Source organism: Aristolochia californica, unplaced genomic scaffold (assembly GCF_029961685.1).
Source record: "Aristolochia californica isolate CCGP_79_NKW_82.1479 unplaced genomic scaffold, dmAriCali1.0.hap1 SCAF_15, whole genome shotgun sequence".
Classification (NCBI taxonomy): domain Eukaryota; kingdom Viridiplantae; phylum Streptophyta; class Magnoliopsida; order Piperales; family Aristolochiaceae; genus Aristolochia; species Aristolochia californica.
Window position 1 is genome coordinate 21740586 of NW_027181826.1, and position 25513 is coordinate 21766098.

General features: G+C 37.1%; 2 protein-coding genes across 3 annotated transcripts; both read right to left on the reverse strand.

Moving 5' to 3' along the window:
* Positions 1-24: 24 nt before the first annotated feature.
* Positions 25-4616, reverse strand: LOC137951764 (uncharacterized). The gene is made up of 7 exons (XM_068798656.1): positions 3154-4616; positions 2654-2772; positions 1965-2522; positions 1435-1693; positions 922-1075; positions 527-623; positions 25-400 (listed from the first exon to the last, which is right to left on the reverse strand). The coding sequence occupies exons 1-7, from the start codon at positions 4234-4236 to the stop codon at positions 283-285; spliced, it is 2388 nt and encodes a 795-aa protein (XP_068654757.1). The 5' UTR covers positions 4237-4616; the 3' UTR covers positions 25-282.
* A 498-nt stretch (positions 4617-5114) lies between these two features.
* Positions 5115-21632, reverse strand: LOC137952084 (uncharacterized). Of its 2 annotated transcripts, XM_068799154.1 has the most exons (14): positions 21512-21632; positions 21294-21421; positions 20669-20818; positions 15515-15645; positions 15122-15355; positions 13794-13972; positions 13583-13683; positions 11366-11545; positions 11032-11087; positions 10883-10940; positions 6438-6558; positions 6238-6348; positions 5610-5845; positions 5115-5518 (listed from the first exon to the last, which is right to left on the reverse strand). In XM_068799154.1, exons 1-13 carry the CDS (start codon positions 21519-21521, stop codon positions 5724-5726), a joined length of 1581 nt encoding a protein of 526 aa, XP_068655255.1. In that variant the 5' UTR covers positions 21522-21632; the 3' UTR covers positions 5115-5518; positions 5610-5723. The 2 variants fall into 2 exon arrangements, with proteins under 2 accessions (XP_068655255.1, XP_068655256.1); XM_068799155.1 differs by lacking the exon at positions 15122-15355 and having other exon boundaries at positions 13794-13952; positions 15567-15645.
* Between the last annotated feature and the right edge of the window lie 3881 nt (positions 21633-25513).

The window sequence follows — 25513 nt, forward strand, 5'->3', positions numbered from 1 at the left end:
ATAACAAAAAAGACTTTGAGAAGATAAGGGAAAAAAAATTCCTTATATTACTAACATTCTCATAGAGTAATCGTTCACAAATGAGATAGATTCTCAACATATGCTAAAAAAACTGATAGTTAATCCCCCTAGAGTAGAAAAAAAAAATTCTTGAAACAAAAACTCTAGTCAGCATTCAGCCCAAAACAAAATGGTTGATCAGAGGATATGAGTGCATATTTTTTCTCTGTTCTATGCTAAAAAAAATAGAAAATGGACTGATTTTATTGAGACTGCCTCTCATCATAAGTCAGAATAGGCGCGCACGACATCTATAATCGGAGCTCGACAGATAGGACATCTCCCACTACTCCACAGCAACTCATTGGCACACTTGTAACATGTACACATGTGCCCACACCTGAAAAGGGCCAAAGAAAAAACAGAGAGGCCATGAAAGGGAAGAATTATCAATAGTGTGTATTCAAAAAGGGATCTCATGGATCAGAAGCAAAATGATCGTTATAAATAGAAAAACAGAATATACCTGTACAAGAGTGAATCAACTGGCATTTCATAGCATATACAACAATTTCCTTTCCTTCTTGAGAGACCTTTTGAACCCAGCAATGCCTCTCCTTCACCTGTAACATTGGGATAAAAAATGATGAAAATGATGATGGCACTTTCATATTTAGAAAATTTAAGCCTACAATTGTCTTGTATAGTTAAAATGATATTCCATTTGGACCCTGCAATGAAAGACAATTGAACCAGCCTGTCCACATTTACAGAAAATTAAATCTATGGATGACAAATGATATTCCACAAGGGAATGTAGAACAAAAACTGAGCCAGACCACATTTGAGGCTTCTTGTTAAGCTGTTAGTGTATGAAAGTCAGCCGGAAATGCACCCAAAAATTCTCAACAATATCCTCACCTGAGTGGACCATGGCAGAAGATCCCTCCAGCTTTAAGGAATGTCGCAGCTCCACCTGCATGCTTAAACAACTTTGTATTGATTGTCTCAAATCACTTATTTCCTGATGAAGCCGTGACATATCACCTCGTAGGTCAGAGATGAGTCCCATTTCCTGTACAGGTACAGTTAAAAAATGAAGCTCATTTCATCTAGTGAAATGTAAGAAAACAATATAGTGTGGTGCTCTTATTTGAGTGGCTGAGAAAATTTTTATATCTAGTGAAGAGAAGAATTCTGGTCTGATGTAAGAAAGCAATGCAGTGACATCAATTACAGATTGAACAAATTCCCAAACAGAATTCCAGTTCTCATCTGATTGACAGCAAAGAAATTTGCACTCAAGTTGTTGCAGCATTCAAGCTTTAGCCACTACAACACTCACACTAAATATTAATGGCGGATGGGTGTATCTTATTCAACAAAGAGAATTGCTTAAATATTAAGTCTGGTTTGGAAATTGTATAAACTTACAAGTGAATTAGTTGTGGATATGTGTCGTGCAAATGAGTGCTGCTGCAGAGTGTCATCCTGAAGATATCGAGATGGTAAAGGCCATTGAACTGGAGTGGAAGCAGTCAGATGGGTATCGACCGTTACATGATTTTCTCTTTCAAGCACTTGCTCATCATCCTCTTCAATAGGCTCCTGCTCTAGTCTCACTAGATGGGACAAGATTAGCTGGTCCATTCTCTCTCTAAAATCACTTGCCAGAGCAGTAGACACCTTTCTTCTGCATACATGATCCTATAATGAGGAGAGAGCACCAACCAACTGGGGCCAACAGATAAAATATGACAAAGGAGAAAAGATTGAAGTTTTAAATAATGTCTTGCTTAATACATTTTCCTGCCCTAGCTTAAATAAGACAACATTAGCTGGTCCATCCTCTCTCTCTCTCTCTCTACTTTCAGTTTTTGGAGAAGTTGATACCCTTCTTCATACATTGTTAACAATGAGAAAGGACCAGCAAAGATAATGACTTAGCAAACATGAACTCGTACCTTTCAAGGAGTTCCCGAAGCTCCATGTTGTCTGAGAGGTTTTCAAACCAATCATCAGACATAGATTGTTCTCCAAAAACCCACCCTCTGCTTTGATCACTTTGCCAAGTCTCAGTGGATTCTATAACCCTTGATGTGTTAGACTCCACTTCTCCCATTACTACATCCCCCTCCCAACTCTGAGAGTTTGCTGAGTTATTCATATTTTCTCGCCAATCAAGAATATCAGTCGAAGCGCTTTCCTCTCTCCAACCCACATCAGGACCCAGGCACTTGTCTCCATGTGTCTCCTCTCCCCACGGGATGTCGGAATTAGGGCAAGTCTCTTGCAGGCTTTCCTTATTTGGAGAGACTGTTGATGATCCAGCTTCTGGGAATATTGTATTTACCTCTCGAACTAGGCAAGTTTCATCAGTGAGTTCTGAAGACAATGCTACATTCTTTGAGTCCTGGGACTCATTTCGGAAATTAGCTTGAGGTTCTACCTGGAAGCTGTCAGAGCTATCGGAAATGAGCCTTTTTCTTCTACCTTGCTGGCCTGTACTTTTGAACCTCTCCCTATTTTTATGGAGACAAGGATATGCGCGTTAGTGCCAGAAGTTCAACTATACTAGCAGAAAAGAATAATCCGTGTCTGCTTGATAAACAAACCCTTAAAATATCTCCAGAAATACAAATAGGGATTTCACCTTATAAGCATGATAGAGGTTCCGCGCTGTAGCTGATTCAGTTCAGCTGAAGTTGAGGAAGTGCTACGATGATCTCTAATTGCCACTTCACGTCCTAAGAATCTGAAGCGAATCAGGGACTGCAAAGGAAGATAAAATTCAGTACTTCGTCGGAAAAAAAAAAAAAAAAAAAGATCTTTTCGAATAAACAGAATCAAAATATTTAGAATGTAAAGCGTATGATCAAACTTTCAATGCTAGAAACCCGAACTGGTAAGCAAGAGCAAGGATCTTTTATAATGCTTTAACAGACTATACATAGTTTGAACTCTGCATTACATGTTTGTTTTGAAGTTCATGAGCATTTTTCTGGGTTAAACGTCATATTAAAGCGAGAAGTATCATCATCCATTGACAGATACAAATAAAGCAGTAGCTAGGAACATTTTAATGACTCAATCAAGGTAAACGAGCAACACTTTCATGAGACTAATAACAGGATGATAGAAATTCAAAGTCACCTGAATCCGACCCCGGTGAGAGAACTTTGACACAGCATGTCTCTCCTCAAGTCCAGCAAGCTCCTCCTTCCTCTCTCTCCCAATTTGGATCAACAAATTCCTCATAAGTTGCCGTCCCCTGACCAGATGAGAATTCAGATGCCCATCTCCATTAAACCCGTAACTTGCCCTGGCTCCGTCGGACAACGATGGGTCTCGCAATGAGATGGGTGGCGGCACATGGAAGAATGACTGCTCCCCGTTATCGTTCTGATCATCCCATGAACTCAAATCACTCCGCATCTTATTGCTTGCAGTCAGTTTTCTTATCATATCTGCCACCTTTCCTCTTTCACTGTCTCCAACTTCTGATGATACCCGGAAAGAAGAGGCCGGGTGAGTTGGAGTCGGAGGTTCGGATTCCCAGTCAGTACATCTTTCATCAGTCGAGTCAAAATTGTCCGACCCAACGGATGGATCTTCGATTGAAGACCAGTTGTCGGAATTGATATTGTTAGCAATATTACTAGTGGTCGAATTCATGCTATTGGTCCTATTCACTCTCGGTGACGCCTGCACAGCCTCGGCCTCCAGTTCCCGCCACATTTGTACCAAGGAAGAAGCCCTCAATGTCGGAAGTTCGCCCGATACATCCGACTGTGCAGGGGAAGTTTCCCTGAGGAAAGAAGGAGATATGTTGGAGACAGGTTGAGAGTCGCAGAGGGCTTGAAGCTCGGCCTCGCGGGCCTGGCGTTCGATTGTGCTGATCATTTCACGAGCCTCACGGGCAGCCCAGCGATCGAGCAGGCGAGACTGACGCCTCCTATGAGCTGCGGCGGCGGAGTGAGGGCGGGGAGGGCGATCGCAATCGCGATCACCGCTGTCGTAGTTGGCGTCCCCGAGAGGGGTCCGACGAGGAACGTCGACACAGAGGCTACCCTCCGACTCGCCGGAAGAGGACAGGGGAACGCATGTGTGGAGATGGTCCCTGACAAATTCCTTGAGATTCTTACGTAAGGTTGAGTTAGCGTGGGGAGAAGGACAGCGAGGAGGGATATGCGGGTCCCTTTCTCTCCGTCGAACCCTACCAGATGACGATGACATTACCACCGGAGACAGCCAGAATAAGAAAACTGAAAAACCAACCAAACAACAAGGAAGGGAAAGAAGTCCGGCGGATATGATTCAGCTCCACTATACTAATGAAAGAAAAAAAAAGATGCAAGTGAAGAAAGAAACAGAAGAAGGGGTCTGTTTTGGAGGACGGAACTGACCAAATGCCAAAATTAGGGAGAGAAGTTGAAGCTTTCTGGGGAGGAGAAATGGAAGGGAAGCGCAAAAATCATGGAGTGAGCGCATGTGTAGCTCAAAATCAGGTTTACTATATTTGGCGTTTGGTAAAATGTCAAGAAAGAGGAGAAACGGAATCGGACGATGAGAACCCAAATCGGAGTTTGAGTGTTACTGACTCTTGAATCCAGAGAATGGAGTATATGCGGAATAAGATGAAACAAAAGCCAGTGCCACGGAGGTTTCTAAATGGGTGTTGAGTTTGGTGAAGACGGAGAGGCGCGGAAGCGGAAGTTCAGAGAGAGCCGTTGGTTTATAGCCGTTAAAAAACGAACAGCACTCGCCGGCTGACTCGACTTAAGTGGGCGGGAAGTCTGGAGGGAATTGTGGAAAAGCAAGTGAACTATTTTATTGTATTTACAATAATACCATTTTCTTATTTTTATCATAAAAAATTAACATAAAATAAAATAAAATAAAATAATGCATAAAATAATAAATAAATATTAAATTACTAAATTTTTTTAAATCATTCAATTCAATTTTGATGGTAAAGATGTAAATTAGGTGTACCTAAGCTCATACACACTTAGGTTCATACTCCTTTTTTCCGTTTTTATTATTCTATTTATTTAACCTAGGGACGGTGTTACAATTAAGCAAGCCACAAATGCTCAAGGTTGCAAATCCATTCCCATGGTGTTTTCCACTTTAGAGTAAATTCACCACGTTCAACTAATTACAAAATTGACATTGTTCAAGAACTGATCTACTCATCTTCTTGGTGGTGCTCTCTATTGCTACATATTGTTCAAATGACACCTCTACTCAAACAACCTCATTGTCTTTCTCCTTTTCTTCTTTGGGAGTAGTATTCGAATAGTCTTGCAATTCAAACAATGATATCCCTTCGAAAATGCCTACTGCCTTCACCTTCTCACCAGGGAAAGATTTGCAAGATTTTCCCTGTTCTTCGCAGTATAACACCTTTTGGGTGCAAGTTCTCCCACTGGGACCAATTTGGTTTCTGAAATTGGACCTCCTTTGTCCTCCTTTTTGGCGTAGATAGATGTTTGATGTTTAGATTGATATCCACCTGAGAATGGGTCAGTAATATAAGTAACCTTTCAAGAAAAATTTTCTCGTTTCCACCTGTTACCAAATCACAGAGGCATTCAAGAGATCACCACGAACTGTTGATGGAGTCTGGTGAATAAATGGCTAGTTAGAAGCTCCAGGTCCCTTGTGTACATTAGGATTTTGCCTCGAAGAAATCCTTGGGCAGTTGATACCAAAAAGAATCATGAGCCACAAAGATAATATAAGCCTTTGCATGATCCAAGCCAGGCAGCCAAGTTGTGAGGCTGCGAGTGCAAGTGCTCCTCGAACAAGCTTTCAATGCCCTCAGTCCGTTTTTCACATCCTGCAGTAATACAGCACAGTGAAAGGTAAATGCAAGTATAATAGAAAGTAATGCCTGCTATTGACATCAAGTAACTGGAACTCAGCAACTGCATGAATAATCATGACATCAATTAAGATGGTTGAACCACCGCTAGAAGGTTGCCTTGCAGCTAGACATGGTTCAAACATCTCAACAACCAGATCAATCAATCTATGGTGGTCATTCGTTCTTGACCTTTAACTTCACATTGAATCCAGAGCTATTTAGCTAGGGATGTGCTTACTGTGAACCATTTGGAGGTTCATAGGTCCCAGTTTCCAACTAGTCCCAGGATAGAGTAACTTGACTCAACTGGGCCCTATAATTACATAGATCAAAAGGACAGATGCATGCGGGAGAATAGGATGTACTTCCAGTTCCTGTCCAGCAAACTGTGGACATAACAGTGTATGGGATTTCACTTTCAAAGAGGAGCTCTCCTGTCTTAATGCTCCAAAGGCGTAAAACACCATCCTCTCCTCCTAATACGAACACATCTAAATGTCAGTTTCAACACGAACAGCATAGGACAAAAAACTGTAAAAAAGTTACTTCATTATTATGAGCTCACCAGACATAAAGAATGATTCAGTGGGATCAACTCCCATCCGCAGATGTGAGTGGGTATTAATATGGCCCTCATACGATTGAACAGCTCCTCTGTGGCACATGCGATGATCATAGAGCTTAATCTGCATCACCATCAACAAACAGGATGAAAATAGCATCACCAGCAGGATCAAAATACGATAATATCCCTTCAAGAACTGAATGCATGATTCTTTTTGTTGGAACTAGCTGGATGAAGCACAGAACTTCTCATGCAAAAAATGTCATCCATGCACCTCTTGCAAATCATTTAGTAGATACCACTAAAAACAACTGTATACTAACCGGTTATCGCAAATAGAGCTGTCATACTTTTTATTAATCTCCTTTATTTTCTCAAAAAAATTACTCTCCTCTTTTACCCCAGTTCTTCCTAGTCACAGTATAACATAAGAAGAATGTGTAATTTTCTTCACTGAAAGAAAGAAAAGAAAATTATGAGGGTTGACTGTTCCTTATGGAGAGCACACTAACTTGAGATTCTGTTAGTTTATAAGGTTGGGTTATAGGCCTCATGAATAGCAAGTCATTTTGGGATGAAAACAAGCCCAAACTGAACATGGCATCAGAGAGATTTAAGTTCAAGCTAATTTGTTTGTTTGTCATGTGCCACACATACATTCCACATTTCACCATGAGCTAGTTCCTATCTTATAATATTCTATTTTCATTTCTTCTAATGGAATTGTCATTATTCAAAACAATTAAATTAGTTTTTTAGGACTATATTCTTTCATGAAATGAATAAATTAAAAGAGTAATTTTTTTATGATATATCACAATACCATAATATACATCGTAAATATGGCATAGTACAATGAAATATATAACATATATTTTTAATATTATATGTTTTATATTATGATGCCTAACGAAAATCTAGTGAATATAATTTTTTTGCCAGCGTGACTGATGTGAATCACAGTGGCTTGCCTCTTTCATCAAGTGAAGCAAAAAATGAAACTGGATAGTATGAGTAGTGAATGAGAAAGCTTTCCTGCTTCATTGCCTATAGTCTCCCTCAGCAGCCCCCCATCTCCAGTGACCATGAGGAGGTGGGGAAATTGAGTGAAGAGGATTTCTCCCCATCATCAACAGTGTGCCCCTTAGCCCCACTTTGTGAAAATCTGTGATGGAGTTGGTAATTCCAACCCTGTCCCTAAAACCTCAAACTCACCTTAGTGACGACCCATGATCCATTAATGAAATCTCAATTTTTTTTCTCCAAAACATCCTCATTTACCTAGAAAAACTTTTTTTTCTTTTTGTTATTCAACATTTTCAAAGTTAAGGGTGTTGTAAAAATGTAGGCTTATATTTGAATTTGTGCTTTCTTTATTTTCTTAAGTCTTCTAGTGAGGACATATATGTAATTTTATATGTAAAGGAGCACAATATAAATAGAAGCCTGAGGAAGAAGGGTGGGCACTTTTTCTCCTCTCTTTCTTAACATTCATCACTCTTGTTCTTCACGACAAAACCTTAGCCCTAAAATGCCTGCATAACTCTCTTCATCCTCCTTGTTCATTCTCTACCAAACCTCAAACTCACTCGACTTTCTCATGGTGTCTGAGCAGGCGACTGGTCCCATAGGCAGAGAGTGAAAGTTCAGCATCAACTTCCATCCTTTCATCTATTTTGGCGTCGGTCTGTTTTGGGCAAGTGCCTGAAAGTCTTGTTTGCTGAGGTCCTCTCATGCATTGTTTTCTATTCCATGCCTTCATCTCAGTCTATTGACTGATGACATAGACAAAGCATTCATCATGTTAATGCCTTGGTCAGGTTTAGTAAGACTGTTCATGGAGGTCAAGTCATGTTTCTAAGAGTGCATCAAATATTTGCATGGTGCTCCTCTCTACGAGTTGTTTTTCGTGAGGATGTCTGTATGGCCACTATCGAAGTTAAAGTTAACTGCATAGAGTTTGCTTTTTGCATGTTGTATGAAACTCTTGACATCGAGGTAATTAAAGCTGTGTTTTTTAATCCTAGTTTGATAAGCTGAGTCATTTCTAGGGTTTGTGCAGTTGTGACTGGGTTGCTGTCAACTCATGGTTTAGACTTGACCTAGGCTATCCTTGGTGTTAGGTTTTTCTTCCTAGAGGTGCCTGGAGAAATGAAATTGTTCCCAGTGGCTGAGTTTGATAAGTCACACGGAAAATAGGGTCAGTTTGGTCCTATTACTACCATCAAATTGAAAGAAAAAAAGTTATTTATGTGGTCTCAAGATGTGGAGATATATGTCAAGGGTAGGAAGAAAAAAAAATGTCTCCCAGAAATCCTCTGGCTGGAAGGCAAAGAGCTATCATGCTGTCATGGCTATTCAATAGTATAAAACCAAATACTTACAACCAGATCATATACTATAAGAGCCTATGATATCAGGGAATTTATTAAAAAACATGTTTCAAGCACAGAATATGCCCCACATATATGATTTATATACTCCTTATTTCACCATTCAATGAGATGATAGGGAAATCATGGAGCATTTGGATGAATTGGAGGGTGTTCATCAAGAAATCATCAATTGATGTTAAATGAAGCAATCCTTGAATGGTAGCACAGAGATATACGAGTTATAAGATTCCTCCAAGACCTCAGATCCGAATTTGAGGCCATTAGATCACAGATTTTGGCAAGTAAAGAGAAGACAGAGTTTGAAGCTGCAGCGTCACAAGTGGTAAGAGCAGAACCAGTTGTGTCATCTCCAATCAAAAGGATGAGTCTTCCGCCTCAAATTAAAGTTTCTCCGAAAACTTAGTGCAGAGAAACTCCTCTCAGCCTCCAATTGGAGGATAGGGAAGGGATCAGGGACAAAAACCTTGCATCCGTTGTGGGAAGACTAACCACTTTTCTGAGAGGTGATGGGCAAAGTTTGGTACGCCACCAAGGGCTAATGCTACTGAACAAGAGTCTCATGCTTCTTCTATTAGGACTAATTATGACTTCATAGTAATAAACATGATTTGCAAAGGCTGATGCAACAATGTATGGCAGCACAGTATTCCACCTCTGTGGGGCAGCCAGCCTCGACAAACACTTCAATGGTCCAACAAGATACCACAGCCTTTTACTTGACACCTTTCTTGCGTCCATGATTCTAGAGCATCAAACCACATCTCAGGTAATTTTTCAATCTTTTTACATCTTTTTATAAATCAAATATAAGGGGTTGTAACTCTAGCTGATGGTTCTAAGTCTAGAATCCTTGGAGAAGGATTGTTTCCCCTACTTATCCACTAACATCGGCTTTACATGTTCCACATTTTTCAGTATATCTTTTGTCTGTCAATCAACTTACTAAAAACTAGAATTGCTCCATCACTTTTTTTCTTTCTGTGTGTGTTGTACAAGATCTCAAGACAAGGAGGATAGCCGATGGAGGGTATGAATGAGGAGGATTGTATTACCTGGCTGAGTAGGAGATCCCCATGCCTCGAGAAATGCAGACTTCACACTACCCCATTGAATCGGTATGTTCAGCTAGGATACCCCTAAAAGTCTACTAGTCAGCTTAAATGTGAATCTCGTCAACTGGGAAAGCAATTTCAAAGTTATTTTCCAAAGAAGAAGTCTTTGAGTAGTTCAAGTCCTTTCCGATTGATACATGCTGACGTTTGGGGGTCATGTTGGGCTCCCACTGAGTCGGTTTATAGTTATTTTTTTACGTCTATCAAGGATTTCAGTTGTTTTAGTCAGGTGTTTCTATTAAAGCAACTGTCTGATATTATGGGTGTCTTTTAGAATTTTTGTCAAGAAACAAAAACTCGGTTTGGCCTTTCCATTGAACACCTAAGAACTGATAGTACATCAGCCCCTCCCCAACTGACGTTTGGAAACCCCCGGGCATAGCCACTATTAAGCTCAACTTTGACAGTTCTTCCTTGGTCAATCCTGATCCTTCCGAATTTGGAGTGTTTAGGAATTCTTCCAGTGATGTCTTGGCCTCCTTTACAGGTACCTTGGCCCCTTTGACTCCACATCCACAGAATTGCAGGCACTCAAGTACGGGCTCAAGATTTTCCATCACAAAATTTCAAAGGCTTCTCCATGTTGAGGGTTACTCCAGTTGCATCATTAGTTGGTGTTCAAGGAAAAAGATCTACCATGGCATCATTGGTCCCTTCTTTTAAATTCAAGATCTAGCTAGAAATGTTGTTTGTAACTAGAATCGTGTTCATAAGTCAGCTAACACTCTCTTGCTAAAGAGGAGGTCTCCCTCTCTCTCATTGTAAGAAATCCCTCTTTTGATGTATTTTCTTTGCCTTCAGGTTCGCCAATTCTCAAGAAAAAATAACATGAAACGTATTTTCAAGAGCATTTACGGAGTTATATAATCAAACTATAGCGTTACAACTTATTTTAAATAAAACAAAATAAGATCAAAGAAAGTAAAGAATAACTTACGGTTCCATCCATGGAGCTTGCCAAGAAGTACTGGTCATACGAGTAAAGTGACACTAGGCTACAGAATAAATTGTGAATTAATATTACCCATCATCAAAGTACAATAATGAGGAGAAAAACACTTCGTACATCAATCTGAATTCAAATACCTGCAAACAGATGAAGGCATAAAAATAACACCAGGAGACATCAATTTTGCTTTGACCTGCAAGGAACAACTTTCAGATTCACATGTGCATATTAAACTACAGAAAATCATTTCCAGCATTTATTTTCCTTCTTTTTCTCACTTGAAAAGAAAATGTGTACTCCGCAAGAAGAAATTTCAAGCATATAAGAAAATTAATTACCATGAAACTGATTGTCCATTTCAAATTTTCATTTGAAATCTTAAAGACATGCTTCAATATAAACAGAAAAAAACTAAAAGAAATGGTTAAAAATACAAAACTAAAATGCATTATCAATGGCATTCCTTTTTACCTGAAAAGATTTCCTGGGGAAAACCTGACCGTGCCTATCTGAAGTGTTGGAGTTTCTGATCGTAGAGAAAGGTATCTTATGCTTGGGAAGTTCAGTAGCAAGATTTACAGACTCTGGTTTCTGACGTACATCAACAGGTACAATGGCTCCATTCCTAAATCCACATAAAAGGACATTCCCCTGAAAGTAAGTTGAAAAATTGTAAGTAACACTGCAGGCTTCCAAAAAATAAATGAACGATCAAGTATTGGCCAATAGCAACATTCCATATAATAATTTCAAATAAAAGGAGTATTTAAGCTGTCTTTTCAATAAAACATAATGGTAATTAGGCTGTCTACTAAAAGGTCAAATTGTAAAAGAGAGTGAGAAAGGGAGAGAAGATGCATCTAGACAGAAATACTACTGATCATGATAAAACAGATGTAACACAATCATAACTTCTGTATCAAAGGCATAAGTCAGCACAACATTCTACTACCCTTGTGGATGACAAGGCATTGCCATACGATTGAAAAAACTAGTTTACTCTATTTAACCTCATTTTTTAAAGTCCAATAAAATGCAGTTTTTAATTGATAGACTTCTTAATGATGTTCCACAAGTTCAATTGATGTGTAAACCTAATTGATAGCATCAGCTCAACAGCCAACACAGTTTTCCAAAATCAAATACAGTAGAATTTCTTCCATCCTTTTCTATGAAATCTTTTATCTTTGACTTTCTTTATGTAATCTTTTTTAAATAGTTCTTTATGTAATCTTATTCATCCCCATGCAAAGAAAAACAAGAAAAAAGAAATTATAGTCATATTACATTAAGGTTTTAAGTTTTAAAAATAACAAAACAGAAACGCCAATAATGACTGAAATAAAGTGAATATGATCCTCATCAACAGAGTATTTTTGTTAACAACATAAACAAAGACTATTTACAGATCATTCAAAGACTAAAGGAACTAAAATGTACAACAACTTATAATATCCTACAACAAGAGGACGACTATGGGACCAGAACCACTTACAAAAATAAGAGGGAAGTATCAACACCAAGCAAAACTGGAAGAAACATCAAATAACTTCACCATCAAATTGAACAAAATTAATGTTTAGCATGTTAAGTTGTGGAGCCTAATTAACACCTTACGCTGAGTCAAAATATATTGACTGCTGTTTCATTAAGGGTAGTTTGGGGATTTCACACTTGTAATCCGGTTGCCCTAATTTTTTCTTTATATTTGGGGGCACCATTGTTAGGGTTTTAACACCCGGAGTATTATCATCGGAGCAGCATCATCTATTGCAGTCAAAGAGTTTAGAGAAATGATTTCTCTTGTAAACTATTTTATCTTTATAGTAGATTACTACAGCAGTGAAAGATAGGATGTAGTCTCACCTTAAGGCGAACCTGTCATCTTGATGTATTTTCATGCTTGCTTTTTTTTCTTCTTCCACGATTATTATTATTGCTCTCGTTAGTTTGGAATTAGGGCATCTAATTCCTAATATAGCACTTTCCATCTAACAAGGGTCACAGTGAGGGTTCTTGTATTTGAACCTCCCAACAGAAGTAGCTAGCCATCCGGTATCCATATAAAATTACAACTCCCTTTTTTTTAAAAGGTGATGATTTTGTTGCAAAAAAGAGAAAAATACATCAAGGGAGACCTCCCCTTACAACGAGAGATTGCAGGGAGGGGCCCAACTTAGCACAGGAGTCAACAGCAGAATTCGCTGATCTAGGAACATGAGACCAAGTACAAGGAATAGCAGATACAAGATCCAAAATGTCCAAAAATATATGACAACTCCTGAGTACCACCAAATACTAGAACATGATTTCTGCATATACTTAGGATAACAAATAAAATTCTCCACCCAAAAGCACTAGCAGCCAAATGTGGTTTATACTTAAACATGATGCAACATGCAACTTTTATCATTTCATTTCTCAGTAAGAACATGCCTCCCTTGTTAAAGTCATTCAATAGGCAATAGAATGATGAATCTCAGCCTTCATGGATAGCTTATGGAATATGCCATAATGACACTTAATCAAGGTAGTCACATAGTTACAACCACCAAAACCATAGCACAAGGATAAGAGATTAACTAGGACAATCAGAAATTGACTTACCATGAATATTATTTCAACAAATAGGATAAGAAAACAAGTAACAAGCATCTTTATGTAAGTCAATAGAGCTAGGAACCTCACTGAAGAATCAAATTGTTGTGAGAAGACGTCACTTTTACTGAGACACACATATGAAACTGCCCCACTCTCTAAGCATACCAAAGCTGCTCCACTGTCCATGCCTGTAAAGAAGGAGAAATAGATATCAATTGACCACTTTATATCACAAAAAAGAAAATTTAGAAGAAAAAATTATAGAAACTAAAAATCGTCAGAGGACTGAAAGTGTTACCAACTGCAACATGAGTCCCATTTGGGTGGCAATCAGCACTCCATACTGTGTTGGTAAATGAAGCTATTTTGGAAGTTCTACTGTCGAGCCTGTGAAAAACTTGGTTCATATCCAGTGGTTCCCTCAGATTAAGAGCATAGACAGATCCACCTGATGCTCCTGATCCAAGAGTAGATACACTTTCCTTTGTCAAGGAAACACAAAAGTGTAATGCAAAAGAATGTGACAGACATTCTCTATACTTTCTGATCAAGAATTGGACCTTCATAAAAAGATGTAGATACCATGGAGACAGAGTTATTATTGCAATAGTGTGCTTGCAGAGATTACAGAAGTCACTAATGGTTATCTCAAGCATCAAATATATAATAAAATCAGCTAGATCATTGCCCAAATGGCATTCTTCTATAGCCAAACGGACCCAACATATGGACTGCCACAACATAGACAAATGGGAGAGCAACAGTGTACCAGACTTAGTAATTCCATATCCAGTCTCTAAGTACAAGTCATAGCTGTTATAGCTGTTCTCTGCTCACAAGTTACACCCTTTTACAGCAACAGCACACAATTAGAATAATCCAAAACCGTGTTTATTACTTACGAAAATGTTTTCTAATTTCAACTAGTTATTTTGGGATAAACCTAGACCAAATTTTAACATGGTATCCGAGGGGGTACCTGTACATGAGCCTTCACCCAAGGTTATCCATGTATAATATCCACAAAGAAAGCACAGATGTGTCAGAGAGATGGTTAGAATAATTCCAAATGGATCATGGATTAGAAAAACCCAGTGCTAATTACTTGGAAAGTGGCCCCTACTTCGGCTAGTCATATTGGGAATTGACTCAGGCCCAACTTTAACAAACACATCAAAATGATGTGTTTGCAAAGCCTTTTACACACGATATACATAACACACTTCATAGCCTACATCAAAGTTTATTTTGCTTCTAGACATATTCATGAATATTCATATTCTCATTCAAGTGAAGTATAGTAAGAACACATTCTTAACATATGATTACAAAGTCTAAACAAATATGTACATGCATGCATGGAAGATACCCACTCTGCTGCAATTTCTCTATTCGCACGAGAACATAAAAAACCAATGTAAACAGATAATAACAATGAAGCATGTTCTATCCGCCCAATTAAACCTTTTAAGTTTGTAATATACGTCAGCCTCGCAATAAATTTAATTTAGCATGAGGAAACAGCTTTCCAATAACCATTGATGGTAAGTTAGCACAGACGTTTCTGTATTATGATATGTCAGCACGGGTATAGGATCACAAAAACAAAACAATATTGTTGGATACATTGCAAGTTGGTGAGGCAAGCCATCATTAGCAGCAGTATGAGAATGTTTTTTCACCCGATCTATGTGTGAGACATTGGATGGTAGAAAAGTGTAAGCTCCCATTGCACGGCAGCTAGGTAACGGTGCTTTGATATGCTCTGATTTATGTTCAGAAGTGCAAGGCCAAACACATTTTGGCATGCACCTCATTCCATGATGACCGTCTTCATAAACATGATCAACTTTAAACAGGCTGAAAGAGCAAAACAAGAGAAGAAGACAGAATATCTGAGCTTTAAAATGACTAAACTTCTTAAAATAATACACTAACACATCAAATAATGGACATGGAGCTGACTTCATATGAACATAAAAGACTTGACTACCCATAAAAAATTTCCTGGTCTCTCACCTTATAGCGCTGTCTATACTACCCATTAATAAAGCATGGCTTTTCCTTTCACCTTCTAGTGTTTGGATATCTACGCAGAATTGTTCCAGTGCAGTCAGAGAGAAGCATTCTGTCCCCTGATACTTCCACACCTGCAGCAAGTGAAAAAAATAGAAGGCATTCTTCCAATCAAAGAATAAACAAGCAAACAAAATTATGATAAATGTGGAATAAGTTGCAGTGAAGTTTCATAAGTAATTTTTTTTTAAATGTTTCATAAGTCTTATTCAAAAAAAAAAATTCATACGTAAATGACCCTTCAAAATAGCAAAATCTGGGAATACGGTTAAGAGCACAGTGTAACTGTTTGACAGTTTTTTTCAACAAAGCATCTAAACGCCAGAATCATCTTTTCACAACAGATGCAATCCCTTGTGAGGAGGAAGTTATATCATATCGTTAAACAGAAGAAGCGGCAAATTAACAGGCATGTTTCAACATTCAACAAAAACAAAGCTTGTTTTGAAAGCATATTTTGAATCTAAGCTTTTGACTTTACCAGGAAGCATAAAATGTGACAACATGGGCATTTTCAGATAAATAGGTTCAGTTAACAATAAGGACAGAAAAAAAATTCATGGGGAGAGGGTCATAGTAAGAACAAACCCTCTTCTCTCTTGGCTCTTGGCATGTTAAAAGAGTTTAGTTCAGACATTATCCCTACACATGAAACCTTCATTTTTTAGTCTTGAAGGAGAAAAATTTAGAACTTTGAAAGCAGGAAAAGAAGGAATGTTTTTTCTCCTACAATGTCCCAGCCACCTTTAAAAATCCCAGATAATCAGGAAGTCACATGCAGGAAATGGAAAATTTTATTTTTTCCTAAAATAAATTACCCACATTTAACAGCATGCAAAAAACTTAAAGACCCCCCCCCCCCCCCCCCTCCCTCCTTCAGTCAGCGTCTAGTAAACCAGTCTCTGCCACTAGGTCAAGATGGTGCCACACATGGATCTTCTTCATTTTTTTGAAGACGCTGAAAAACCAAGAGAAATTATGGAGAAACTAACAAGAGAATGAGAAAGGTACTGCAGCTTGTTGCTGAAGAATGATGGATGGATTAGATCAGATTACCTTTCACCTTCTTTCAAAATGATTATAAAGCGTACATACTACCCTTGATACCATTATTAACTTAAGCATACCATTTCTAAGACAAAAATACCCCTAAACTCATACATAAACTTGATGTACATTTATATAGAGAGAGACCCTGACCTTATGCATGAAATAGACAATGACACAAAAGCCCTTAAGTAGGAAACACACATATTACTATACTTCCCCCTTAAACTGGAGCATATAAATATCAAACAGTGTAGAAATCTGTTTCCACTTAAAGCAGGGGCAATGTTGTAAATTGACCTCACCTACTCAACCCTAAATCTATAAATAGAAGCTGGAGGAAGTCCAGCCACGAATTTTCAGTTTTCTTTTCTCAATTTCTCTTCTCCAAGCTCTCTCCTTCTCATTCTCTCTCTTCAACCTTTCTTCTTCTTACTTTTTACACTTCTCTTCTCTTCCATCTATTCATTTTCCAACATACATGTACAAGGCCCCATTATATAGGTGTGAGCTGGGCCCCTTTCCTCTCAAAAAGTATATACTTGTCATTCATTTCTTGTTTCCACCACTCACCCATAAATCATGTATTGGATATGATCAACTGTAGAAGACCAATCATCACATCAACCCCTAATTCAAATTTTAATAGACGATTCAAATTCTAAAAAGTCTAAGGATCAGACATTTAGCTCAATGGCAACATAGGGAGGTTTTTAGTGTGAGATCCTGGTTCAAATCTCACTTGGATAATGATTGTAGTTTGCTTGTGTAATCAACATTTACAAAAAATTCTGAAAACGCTAAGTGCTGACTATGTGCAAGCACCTCACACTATGCAAGCGCTAGGCCACTCTGCATCACACTCACAACCATACACACCTGCTCCGCATTGCACTGGTGCTAGCTGGTCAAGGCATGCAAGTGTTGACAAGTTCACTTATGCAGCTTAACAAAAACAAATGTATGAGGAGCATAATACACCAAGGAAGGTCTTTGCATAAGATGACATCAACTACACACTTAGTTGGGAAACAGGCCATGAGTGGAAATGAATGATGGATACTATATGGGTATACGTGGAGCAAGTTGCATAGTTAATTAATGGTACTTGGAGCAGTCAGTGTCATCAATGAAATAGTCCCAAGGAATTGTACACAAAATGCACATACTAGCAAGAACGCCCATGAAATAGGTTAGTGAGTGTTACAAATTAATTCTCTCCAATTAGCTGGTCAGAGGTTTGCCGACCCAAGGACTTTGGAGGACTTGTCTTCAATTGACAACGAGCATGAATCAAGCTTGTTTGCTAAAATGGCTTTGGCAATTCAACCACGTGCCCAATGCAATCTAGAGACCGATGGTAGCGAAGAAGTTGGCTTGGACGGGTAGGTGGTGGGTTGTTGGGGGTCTACGTCAGTGCCTCTCCCCCTCTGGCGTTCCTCCTTTCCTCTGCTCAAGCATGGCATCTGATTCTTTGCTAGTAATGGGGAATCTTTGAGCTTTTGGTTTGATAGCTGCTGCAATGGGAAACCGTTATGCAAAACATATGCCTCCCCTCTCCCTATCTGTAACAGGAGACTTGCCTTCGTTGCTGATTGTTGGTCCTAAATAGCTGGAATCTACATCTCAGAAGAGGACTAACGGATTCTGAATCTCAACTGGCCACTAGACTCCTAATGAACCTTCATGATATCGACATCAGGCTCGTTCACAATGACAAAATTATATGGCATCCTAATACTCGAGGAACTTTCTCTGTCGCCTCTGCATACTTGCTCATCGCCGGCAGGAAAGGCAGCGCACCTCGGCACGATGCAGCCAATGTCTGGCCCTATACTACTTACCAAACATATCCCAACACCTATCTGAATAATGATCATTTCTACTACGATGAACGCATTGTCCGTTACCTCCTTGTTACGATCCTTTCCCCCTTCAATCACCACTTTGCCTCATGTGACTTATGCTGAATTAATGTTTAGCACTTTGTTGTCAATACCGATGAAAAGTGTCTTCGGAGGTAGGATTTGTGGTAGAAGCCAGAATTTGAGCTCAAATAGATTAATAATTGGATTCCAATGCATGCCAAAACCTAACAACTCCTTAACTCCTTTTATTTGCTTTTCCAAACCTTTCTCATCTTATAAGTGATAATCAAAGAGATCCTGATATCTTAGTGATGGGTTTGCCCCCTCTTTGCATAGAGAAGAACTGAGAATATAAAACATAAATTTGAGCTGAGAAAAAACCTTTTTAGTGAAGGATCAGTATATCTATTGTAACTGAAAATATAAACCATAAATTTTGAGTTGAGAAAAAACCTTTTTTGCAAAGGATCAACATATCTATTGACAATCCAAGACATTATATGATAATTTTCTAAGTTCCATTTCTCAAGAGGAGAAGATGATGGATAGCTATTAATAAATTTAATCTTTTCCTCCACACCAAGAAAGATCTCAAGTCCTCTAGCCCACATAAGATAATTCTTGCCGTTTATTTTAACTATGTAATCTATCCGATCTGATTATCCTTGTCACTGAACTTGCCATTTAGTTTAACTATTGTAATCTATCCAATCTGACTATCCTTGTGACTGAACTTATTAGATTGAACACATGGAGTTACTACTTTCCAGAATCTGCCATGTAGCTAGGTCAGATGATTCAACAAACGCTTGTTGCTCAATATTCAGGGAACAGCAGAACAGAAAAACCACCAATCACAGCATATGCAAATCTTCACTGAACATACTGAACAAACAGTGGCACACAGCACACATTACATTACCATTAATATTTTGCACAGAATCTTAAGATCATGTAAATAAATATTTAATTTCTTTAATAACCAACAGAAACACACACGCAATAACCAGCATCACATTTCATGAAAAAGACAGTCATTTTAAGGCTAATGGAAGCAAAACTATGAAACAGGATTGGGCAGCACATGGAACTCTACCCCACCTTGGGACACTACAGAATCACATAGGGTTTAGAACACCATCAACCTGAAAGTAGTGTCACAAAATACAGGCAAGAAGGTGATTTTAAACCTAAAACAGATCGAAGATTTGATTTTTACCCAATTTAGGGTCTGAGAGGCCAACAAAAGGAAGAAAGAAAACATAGAAGGGGAAAGGTCTTAACAGGTACACCTTACCATAAAAACACAGACATTAAAGAGAAATTGACAAGAAAGAGAGAGGTACTGCAGGTTGTCACAGAAGAATAAAGGAGGGATTAGGTCAGATAACTCGACCTTTCTCCCTTCTTCTATTAAAAATTAAATAAGAGTTATAAAATTTCCCTACCACCCCTGACACCCATATTAAGTAACACCACTTCTCAGACATAGATCCACTAGACTCATACATAAACTTGGCACACTGTTATATCTACCCTGACTTCAAGTATGAAACAGACACCCAAATAAAAGCCCTTAAGTGGAAAATACATATCTCAACACAGAATATTATAATGATAGATAGAGTGCAACATTTTTTGGTCTACAAGGCATGAGCTGCATCTAAGATATCCAACATTTATAATGCTACATTTAAAATATTCAATGTAATGCCCTCACAATGGCCCGATGAAATTAGCAACATTTTAGAAAACAGTTAACTCATTTTCCAGGCATGACTCACATTATAATTGTGAGACTGCATAGGAAAACCTTTATTCTTCAACAGACTTGACTTCCACTCACTTGAGCAACAATAGGCCTCATACTCTAATCAGCTGTCACTCGTTACAAAGATTTTCTCCGTGGAGTATCTTATTTCATACTTTACATAAATATTGAACAGAAAGAAGACCAAATGACATGATTCACAATCTACAAAACCATTTCAATTCTCTATGGTACAAAATTTGAAGTCCACCGTTTGCACGGGTTTTATGGCAGAATATATGTCAAACAAGGTATGAAACCCACATGTGTTCTTCAATAAGCAAGGGCAGAGTAAATCTCAAGAACTAACAAGGCTCATTTTTAAATTCCATCCAGTTAGAGTGGCGATATGAGATGGGACGAACACAGTACCGTGGAGTGAGAAATTTGCAGTTTCTGATATTCATGCTGAAAGCTTCTCTTCCACTTGTTGAAAGATAGCCATTTTCCATCCAACTCTCTCTCCTGCAACAGTTTGGCACTACTGATTCTTTTCCCAACCCTTATGCGACTATCATCTTTCTGCAGCACGGTTAAATTAGAACTTCAATGTGCAAAAGCACTTTCACGTTGACATATGTAAAATAAAAGCAGACAACTAAGAGAAATTATCGTAAGGCAACTGTTTCCCGAAAAAGGTCAAAAAAATTGTGGCTTTTTATAGTAGCAGTTAAATCATGGAAAATTATGTAAGTTAGAGAGATCATCCAATTTTCTGCTTCATTTGTCTAAGCTTCGAAGAGAGATTCAGTAATAGTCTAAAAAGAATTACTTCAACATACACTTGAATAACAACCCGTGCTCAAAAGTACCGAAACAATCACTTTACTAGAGCAAGTATCTAATCGGAAACATTGGAGAAGACGAGTAAAACTTGGGCAAAACAAATGCAAACATGTCTACGGACCTAGACACACGCTACACTAAACCCAGAGCTTGAGTGTTCATTGTGACAGAAGAACTATAAAATTAAAATTACACTAAATAGACACTTTACGTCTTTGAGCTTCGATGCGGACAGCAATCGATTGCGAGTAGAGGTGTTGTTAGGCTTCGAACCCGGTATTGGTCCTTTAATGGGAAAGTACCGATTCTTCTCCTCATCAAAATAGAAGCCAGGAAGATCTGCCATATTTAAATCAACTGAATACATGTCTTTTTTTTCTCAAATACTACGTAGAAGAATTCAGAAAGAGAAAAAGAAGTTTGTGTAACCTTGCGGCATGTCTGGCAAAATAAGATATTTCGAAAACAATAGACGCCAATGCTTCTGTTCCTTCTCCTCCGCAAAGCTTCAGAAGCTGTTGCACGCAGAGAAATTTTACGAGTGAGAGCAGGAAAGAGGGAAACCGGAAAAGTGTTTAGTTTTCACGGCTCCAGGCGGTGAGATGTAACGGTATTACGTGGCGATCAATATTTGTTTGGAATTTGGATTTCCCCAACAAGCCGTCTCGGTCAATGATTAATTTGAATTATGTGATTTGTTTCGCATGTTGTTCTATATATTGTTTATTTACCAATTTATTAAAAATATAGCAGAAATTCAGGTAAATAAACGAAATAATAATTAATATTTAATATTTACAAATAATAAAATATAAATATTCATATTATCATTTAGACTAAGAATAATGTCACAAATAATTTAATAAAATTCTTAAATAAATATTATAAAAATATTTGAATCATGTTTTATCTTAGACATATATTCATTAAATTAATTTTTGATATATTTTATATATGGGTGATTGGTTAAACAAAATAATCTTTAAGTGGAATGAATTCGCTCGTATTACTTAGTTCATTAAATAATGGCGTTAGTGTAAAATGAATTACATTGAAGTGAGATTACACCACTTCATTCGCTCAGGCAAAAATCGGGGAAAGCTGATTCATACCTATTTTGCGAATCAACCGATTGAAGAAGGTGATGCGAGTTGCTCCTTTCCCTCTCAACCTCTGTCGCAAAGCATGGGAGGTCGAGCCTTTCGCCCTCCTGGCTTGTCTTCTCTCTCGGCCTCCCACTCTTTCCCCTCCCCCCGTCGGCCTTCATCCCTCTTCTCGGCCTCCCTCTCCTCTCCCTCTTGACCTCCGTCGCAGAGCATGGGAAGTCGAGCCTCTCGGCCTCCCTTTTTTCTCCCTCTCGACGTACCGTCGTTGTTGCCTGCTGGCCCGCCGCTGAGGAAGACGACGCGCGCTAAGGAAGACGATGTTTAATTTTTCCTAAGTTAGGAAAAATTAAACAATCGTCATAATTGGTTTAATTATCCAATTAATTAAACCATTAGTTTTTCATTTTTTGTTAATATATTATTAATTAATAATATGTAAAATATATATTATGTTATTGATAAATTAATATATTTATTTATTTATTATGTATTTTTTATTTTGTTTTAAAATAGTGAGTTTTAATGTTAAACTATATCTTATGTTATTACAAAATAATTTTTTTATTTATTATATTCACTTATGTTATTTTTAATTTATTTATTTATTTTAAATAATTTATTCTAGTCACATGTAATTATTGTTTTAATTTATAATAAACTATAATCATTAAGTAATATAATATAATTTTTCATTATTTAGGATATTAATATATTCTAATATTACGCGTTAAATCACTTATAAGTGTAGTAACCATGTTTATTTTGGTTAATTATTTGTTTAGGTATATATTCTATTTAAGTATAATATAAAATGTTACTCATTCTCTTCTTTATATCATACTTATCATTTGGGGGCACTAACACTGGAATCATTTTTCTAGTACACTTGAACTCGTCTACACTAACACCCAAAGATGAGTTGAAGTCGAATCAATTCATTTAAGTTCAATTCAATTATTCACTTCAATTCAAGTTCTTTGTGGACTAACCCCCTAAGGGATGCAATGAGTTAAGTCGAGCTCGAACCATGGTTTGTTGGGGCTCAACTTAGCAACACCCACCTAACTCAAGTCCATATTTAAGATTCAAGTTGACTCAAAGGAAACAATTTTATGATTAGTGGTTCTAATTATAAGCTCCATATTAGTACCACTAGGGTACAAGTTTGCTACTAGTAAATCTCAAATTGGAAGCCTCACTAGTCAAAGTAGACTCCTCCAAGGAATGTGGTTGGGTCTATCTCAAGCCAAGGTCTCCAGCATGAATCCGAAGAAGTTAAGTGAATAGTTGATGCCACACTAGGCCAAGCTTGACAATATTGTTATAAATTAATAGAGTAGATCAAGCGAAGTAGGAAAATGATACAATGGAAAAATCATTTTTCCTTTGACTAATTTTCTCACTGGAAAAATTTTCAATTGGAAGAATTTTTCTTTGACCAATTTGCTTGTGTTTGTGTCGTTATAAGAAACCACTGAGAAATTAAGTGGTTCTTGATCAAAAGAAACCACCCCCACCCCCCGGGGTAGGGAAACTTTGATGTTATACACAATCTTAATGAATAGTATAATAAATTATCGAGTCAAAACTATAATCAAATTATACAATTATATCTCTTTGCTTTGAAATTTATATCACAATAAATATTTTAAAATAATAGTATAATTAATATTTAAAATCATTAACAATTTTTAACTCTTATCATAATTATAAAAAAGTAATCATTTATTAGTATGCTACAAGAAAAATTAGTAAACCAATAAAGTAATTAATCAAAATGTTATTTCAAAAATACTCTAATATTATTTATGATTTTTTCATTTTTGCATTTTTCTCTCCTCTTGCTATTTTTTTTTACTTTTCCTTTTTTCGATATTTCCTTCTTTTTCATTGTTTCCCCTCCCCTCTTTTTCCTTTTTTTTCTTTCTCGCCTTTTTTTGTCCGTTGGAGGGAGAGTTAGATTAATGTTATTTTAGCTTAAGTATACTTACATAATATTGTTGAAATGAATCAAATAATTACTACTCCTTAATTATCAAAATATATAATTATGCATATAAAACACTAATAAATATAAATTATTAAAAATAAACTTATTAATATAAAAGAACTAGATTATTTTATATCATAAGTATTTCTATCTATTTTTCATTGTTTTCCTTTTTTTCTTCTCCTCCTGTTTTTTGTTTTTCCTTTATTTCCTTCTTCTCCATTTTTTTCCTTTTTTTCCTTCTCATGAGCTTTTCCTTTTTCCTTTCCCCACTTTTTTTGATTTTCCTTTTTTTTTCCTTCCCCTCTTCGTCCTTTTTCTTGGTGAGGGAGGGTAGGAGATGGGGAAGGGGCGAGGGGAATTAATTTTTTTAATCCATGTTTTTTTTACTTCGAAGTTTAAATTATTATTTTTATATATTGAGATATTGAAGTGATATAAAAATCTTTTTCATGTGGTGAGGAGAAAATACCCATCGTGGAGGGGGGATATGATAGGACCGTCACATGGATTTTAGTGTTTGTACGTATAAGTGTTACAAGACGAGTCACCGTATTACTAGGTTGGGTATACAAGGGAAGAGTCAAAGTACCAATAGTTTGACAATGCATAACAATAATAATAATATCAATATGATATAATTCAATTTAGAGTCAAAAGAAAACATAATACATACAAAATACGAGCATATAAATCTTTGAGCATAATATGAAATGATAATTCATGACATTGTGCAAGACATGTAAGATGCTAGGTTGAACTTTAGCTTATGTAGTTGGAAAATTGAAATATAAATTTTTCTACAATATGAGTCTTTCTAAAATGTGATTGGTTGTTCAAGAGATTTTAACGTATATGCTAGTTTTCTTCAAAGTCTGGGATATCCATTCTTACCAAAAAATTGCACAAGTACTAAATATACTGGTACAACTCTTGAATTATCCTTAGGACAATTTGAAACTCAAAATTTTGTTTACTATTGTTAGTATTATAGTTTTAAAAAGTGTCAATGCATTCGTATGTATCTCTCAAATTTGAAGAAGAATATGTAAGTATAATTATAAAATCAACTTTCTTATATATATATATATATATATATATATATATTTTATGTTAAGCAAAAATAATTATAATCTTATATTATTTTTCAGAGGAGGAGATGCAAGGTTGGTACAAGAGGCAATTAAGGTCGATGAGCAGGTTGATGAAGGTGCCATCGTGGGTCGAATTTGTGAAGCTAGGTCTAGGCATGTTAAGGGGTAGGGTTTAGCTCAACTGCCTATAGTTAGAATAGCCCAACCATTTTCATCTCAATCGATTGTACATATAGAGCTT